Consider the following 5,988-nt stretch of genomic DNA (forward strand, 5'->3'; position numbering starts at 1 on the left):
TCATGTAACATTGTACTACTTTTTTGTTGTAATTTTCCAGTAATAAAAACTGTTTAAAATAACTCACAGATGATGACTTTGTACCATCTTTCAAGATACACAACAAAGCCGTTGTACCACTGACATGCTCTAATTTTTTAGTACGTTGTATTAATATTTATAGATATGTATGTAAACACGCTATATTTTTATCTTATATCCCTTGCTTTTTTATAAAGAAGGTTAAAGCAAATATGAAAATATTGTATTTTGTGCATTTACAACATAAACAAGAAGTTTAATATCAGTTCAAAAACATCTTAAGAGAAGTTTACCGTACAATTATGAAATACACTCCAATTAAAACACATATTAAAATATAAGACACAATCAAGAACAAAACATCTAATCCATGACTTACATCCTGCCATGTAACATTAACATCGCCGGAACAACCTATTCCCGGCTTTTCACAGGAAACCGTTTCTGTTGCGATTTTATTGTGTGTCTTGCTCCAAGGAAGGCGTAACCCAATGAACTTCCAGAAAGCGTTTATTTTAATCTTATCATCTCGATAGTACAGGGATGAAACGTAAATAGCCAGTACAACTATGATACCGCTTATAACGATAGTTACTATCATTACTATCAATAGAATACACATTGGATTCGACGATGCGGGAATGGCTGCAGAAACTAAGGTTAGAAAAATAGCATACGAAAGAAGTATGGTCATTGCTAGTCCGATCCGTTCACCGGATTCGACAGGGAGAAGAAACACAAGCGGATTCAGCAACCCAAACAAAATAGTTGGACATACAACCATAACGCTGTAGTACAAAGACGCACGTTTGATGGTTATCGAAAATTCTAATGTTGAATATCCATTCCAGGAAAATGTCCGTATATCATACGATGAAAAATTCCAATTAGAATTTGGTGTAAAAAATTGTGCATTAAAAGGATCAGAACTTAAATTAAGTATTAATTCCGTTTCATCTAAACCCCACGAAAGAAACTGAAATTTACAAGTCTGAGAATCATATGGAAATTTTGATATATCTGTTGTACACTTTGCTGACATTACACCTCCAAGAGGCAATGTCACGTTTCCGTCGTAAAAGATATACGCATTAGTTTTGGTGTCTCCTTGGACAGGACCTAAAACATCAACAGCGTTTATTAGAGTTATTGGTGGCGTCCATATTTTTTCACTCGATAAAATGGTATATGTTTTATTTCCATAAGACGTCGGGTCCCAGTATATTCCAGCATCGTTCCATGAACACCCCATACCGCCTAAGATAACTATCGTTTCATCGACTTCGTCAAACTTTGTTACAGTCATCAGATATATTGTCACTGAAATCTGTAATGGCGTGTTTTGATCAACTTTTGGTAGGACTTCCTTTTGATGATTGGCAAAAACATCCGTATATAATTGTTTCACATTTGAAATATCTTGTCCGTTTGTTTTACTCAGCGTCAATATGGCCAGAACTATCACAAATATGGCTGACATTTTTTTGTATATTTGTAAATATACTATTCCTTTAATATTTTGACAATTAATGTTTTTAACAATATCTGTCAGCGGGTGTTTTAAACACCTATCTTGTCATATCCGATTCAAATGAGGGAACAATTATTCTAAATGTAATAAAGTATTTTCAACAGTTAATATCTTTAAATGTTTGTATAGGTGATTTGAGACGCCATTGTCGATATCCGTTCTGCAATCATTACTGTCTAAATAGTAATTATTTTTCTTTAATTATTTCAGGCGGAATCAATTTTTGTCAGGCATAAGTGCTATGGTTATGTGTAATCAAATAACTGCAATTTGATTGAAATAAAAAGGAAAAAAATACACAATGAACTTCTTTCTTTGTTTGAGCAGGACTATAGTACACTATTTAAACATGTTTAAAAAGTAAAATAGCAAAAAATACCGAACTCCAAGGAAAATTCAAAACGGAAAGTCCTTTATCAAATGGCAAAATCAAAAACTCAAACACATCAAACGAATGGAAAACAACTGTCATACTCCTGACTTGGTACAGGCATTTCCTCATGTAGAAAATGGTGGATTAAACCTGGTTTTATAGCTAGCTAAACCTCTCAATTTTATGACAGTCGTATAAAGTCCTCATCCTTTTCTGTAACTCTCTATCCATTCATAAATCATCCACCACCCACCCTTTTTTTATTTAATGTTAAACCTATTTTTTTTATTCTTTTTTCTAGATGTGCATAATAGATTGCAATAAATGAAAATCCGCTTTTAGTTTTTTTCTGTTCTAAATAATTATAAATTTCCTCTTTGAATATGAAATTGCATGACAAACTTGCCCCTGAACTTTACTTACTTTCTATTAATAAATGAACATTTAGGCGTAATCATTTTCTGAAAGAAGTATGGAAGTATTGGTCCTTCTTTTCCATATTTAATCACGAATATTTGCATGCAAAGGTTATATATTCAAACGCAGTTCTTAAAATGTCTATTCGTCCCTCTTTAATCATTTGTGAATGTAAAGTTACCATTTAAATGTTTTCATAATTACACAAAAAGTCACTCAAGTGTAAAGTCATCATTTACAGATTGTAAGTCAAAATAATTAATACTGTTTGGATTCTTCAGTATGCTTTATTCAAAAAAAAAGTTTAAAAGACAGAATTTTATCCTTTTATCTTATAAAATAATGTCATTATTGTTACACAGAACGGATTTGATTAATAACAAGTTTACAAACCAGAATAAGATGTTGTGCCATTCATCAATTGACAATTTAAATAAAAAATGTAAAAGGTATTATTCTAGGTATAGTAAGCAAATGTTTTGTAATGAGTTTTAATATATTTTTAATATTATAATTTTAGATCATCGTGCTATTACGAATGCCAATTTATAACCCTATTGTCGTTGTTCTTTTCATTAACAGAATTGTAGTCGTTATATCAAACTAAAACAACCATTTTAGAGGGAGTGGGTGGGGGTTTACAGAATAGAGAATAATGGGCTAAAGATATAAAGAATAGAGAAAAATGGATCCACAAAATAAAGAATAGAGAATAGTGAGGTGCTAAAATATAAAGAAAAGAGAAAAATGGCCTACAAAATTAAAGACTACAGAAATGAAGGACACCCATCCAGACCCTCATTTTATTTTGGGGGAAAAAGAGATGATTTCACATTTACCATTAAGAACCGATGATGCAGCGAATAACAGCTTTCCCGATAAAGAAACCCAGTTCAATAAAATTGCACTACTAACCTATGATTCATACATTCCAAACACAAATATCACCATAAATAACGAAAGTTATTATTATAGAAAGTATTGAAACAGTTAAGTGATCTCCTATTTGTAAAGTCCAGTTTTCAACCGACATACGGTGACCTATAATTGCTGAAATCGTAGTCATATGGACTCTGTTGGGTAGTTGTCTCATTGGCAATCATACAACATCGTCGTATTTTAATTCAACTGTACTTTTAAAGTCTTAATCCGGGTTCAAGCAGAATAAATTGTAACTTTTGGGCATCTATTATGTCAAGTATGAAAGTTGCGACCAATAAAGACACCCAACTTTGAATACCTCAGTGTAATTACATGACAGTAGCAACACATTATGTGCCTCTAGTGGAGCAAGAATTGCCTTCCCTTCCTACGCATCTGCGTTTTTGGTGGGTTCGGGTAACGCAATCTTTAGTGTTGCTTGGAGCGCTGTTTTGCAATTTCGTATTTACCTCAGTTTGGCCATGTGTTATCTGATTTTAATCGAATACTTGTTTTTCTTGTCCTCTTGGTATCTTTTTCCTTCTTTTATAAAAAAGCAGAACGGTAAGGCAAATAAATATATAGTTGTGTTTCCTGTCTCCCTTCTTACCCATGATTGTCATTCCTTCCCTAACACATTTAAGAAATTTTGAATGAAGCACCTCAAGTCCAGATATTTTAACACATTTCCCTATATAGTTTAGGTTTAAAAAGTATTACTTAATCGTTTTACCTACCTATATTGAACATACCTTTTTTATTTCTGCATTGCTGCAAGGAGACATTTGTTTTGGCCTTTTAAAGTTAGATAAACCTGTTACCTCGACGATGCTAGAGTAAATATAAATACTCTGTCTATGTATGTTTCTTTGATTCAGAAATTCAACAGAATACCAACAGCGGTTATTCATGTAAACAATATGAACGAAAGGCAGTGTCGTATATGCATCAATGAGAGACAGTTACTTCAAGACCCCACAAAAAGAGTAAAAGACAATAAACTCGTTTTTTAATTTAGATAACTTTTGGTCATATCTTGTATACGTATTTTTACATCCTTGGCTTTCAGATGTTTTTGTTTGAGTGTTTCAGTTGAAGGTAACTCCTGAGAGGCGTTTCGGACGAACGAAATTTCCAAAGTATTATTTTTATTTTCAATATACATATCTGTTCTATAATTTACTAAAAGTTTAAGCTTCACTTGTTTATGCCGTTTTCATTTTTTCGATATGTGAATCTTGTTCTGGTTTTGTTTTCCTTCATAGGCTTATGGTGTTTAATTGCCCACTAAGTAGCTTTTTACTTACTAACACATTTAGTGCCAATTTATGTAAAGCCATATGAAACTCCCCTCTCCCAGTTCAAGTTTTATATGATGTATAACTTGAGCTTATAATTACTAATTGTCAGGTTGCAACTGGTTATTTCTATCATTACAACCTATCAACAACAAAAATACAAACACGTTTAAAAGTCCAACAGTTCTAAATTGAAGTCAAATACAAAATATACTTCAAATCAAATTAACCTTATGCATATACAATAAATATATACATTGCACTTTCAAATTAACCATTCGACCCCGATTGCCCAAAGCATTGATAGATAAATGTTATTTAAACGTTTCATAGTTTTTTTCAAACATTGTTCCTTTAACACAACTCAATATTCTTTTTAGTGTCATTGTAAAATTGAAAATGGAAATCGGGAATGTGTCAAAGAGATAACAATCCGACCAAAGAGCAGAAAACAGCCGAAGGCCACCAGTGGGACTTCATCACAGCGAGAAAATCCCGCACCCGGAGGCGGGCTTCAGCTGTCCCCTAAACAAAAATGTGTACTAGTTCAGTAAAAATGGACGTAATACTAAACTCTAAAATATAAATAAACTCAAATTAAAAAAAACATATAAGGCTAACAAAGGCCAGAGGCTCCTGGCTTGGAACAGGCGCAAACATGCGGCGGGGTTAAACTATACGAGAAGATGCCCGCGAAATCGCGGTACAATTGGGCAACTGTTGAAACAAAAAGTGTGGACACAGTAATAAGGTGGAAACAGTAAGGATTTGGACACGGTTAATGCATTTAATTCTATTTCTTTAAAGAGATAAAAATGAGGAACATAATGCAAGAGACCCCATTCATCTCGGTTGGAAAATAAAAATATTAAATACCCTAAGAAAAAATTCTGTGTTTATGGTACATCATTTTTTAAAATATGGTCGGTAGGTCGGAAAATTATTTTTTTTTATTTTTATTATTTGTGACATCGTAAACGAAATCCAGAAAATTATCATGGTTTTTCCAAGTCTGAGTCCGTAATTAGTTTCCAATACCGGAAGTGCGGGCATTTGCAATGTTTTTGAAGGAACTGTGCAAATTTCTTGGATTTTAACCTATTAGGAATGCTTTTAGACATAAATAAAATGGTTTAATGCCTATTTTACTGGCTTTCTGTGCCAGTATAAGCAAGTTAGAAAATAATTTTGTCAATTAATAGAAGCCTGTGTAAAAAAACAGGGGCGGGTAGTATGTCGACTGAGCATGCGCGAAAGCGTATAAGAAACGGATCGATAACGGATTCCGAATTTAAATATATTCTCAAAAATTGGCGTTTTCTGTGGAAAAAAATTGTTTCAAAGACAAATTAAGGAAGTACAAAACACTACATCTATACGTCATATCACAAATATTTCCGACTTTGTATGGTTTCAGAGGAGTTGCG

At 32.8% G+C, this 5,988-nt stretch overlaps 1 protein-coding gene across 1 annotated transcript; it reads right to left on the minus strand.

Moving 5' to 3' along the window:
- Positions 1-230: 230 nt before the first annotated feature.
- LOC127720385 (acetylcholine receptor subunit beta-type lev-1-like) lies at positions 231-1,607 on the minus strand. The gene has a single exon (XM_052226972.1). It carries the CDS (start codon positions 1,499-1,501, stop codon positions 311-313), a length of 1,191 nt encoding a protein of 396 aa, XP_052082932.1. The 5' UTR covers positions 1,502-1,607; the 3' UTR covers positions 231-310.
- Positions 1,608-5,988: the final 4,381 nt, after the last annotated feature.

This window comes from Mytilus californianus, unplaced genomic scaffold (assembly GCF_021869535.1).
Source record: "Mytilus californianus isolate M0D057914Y unplaced genomic scaffold, xbMytCali1.0.p SCAF_11, whole genome shotgun sequence".
In the NCBI taxonomy this organism is placed as follows: Eukaryota; Metazoa; Mollusca; class Bivalvia; order Mytilida; family Mytilidae; genus Mytilus; species Mytilus californianus.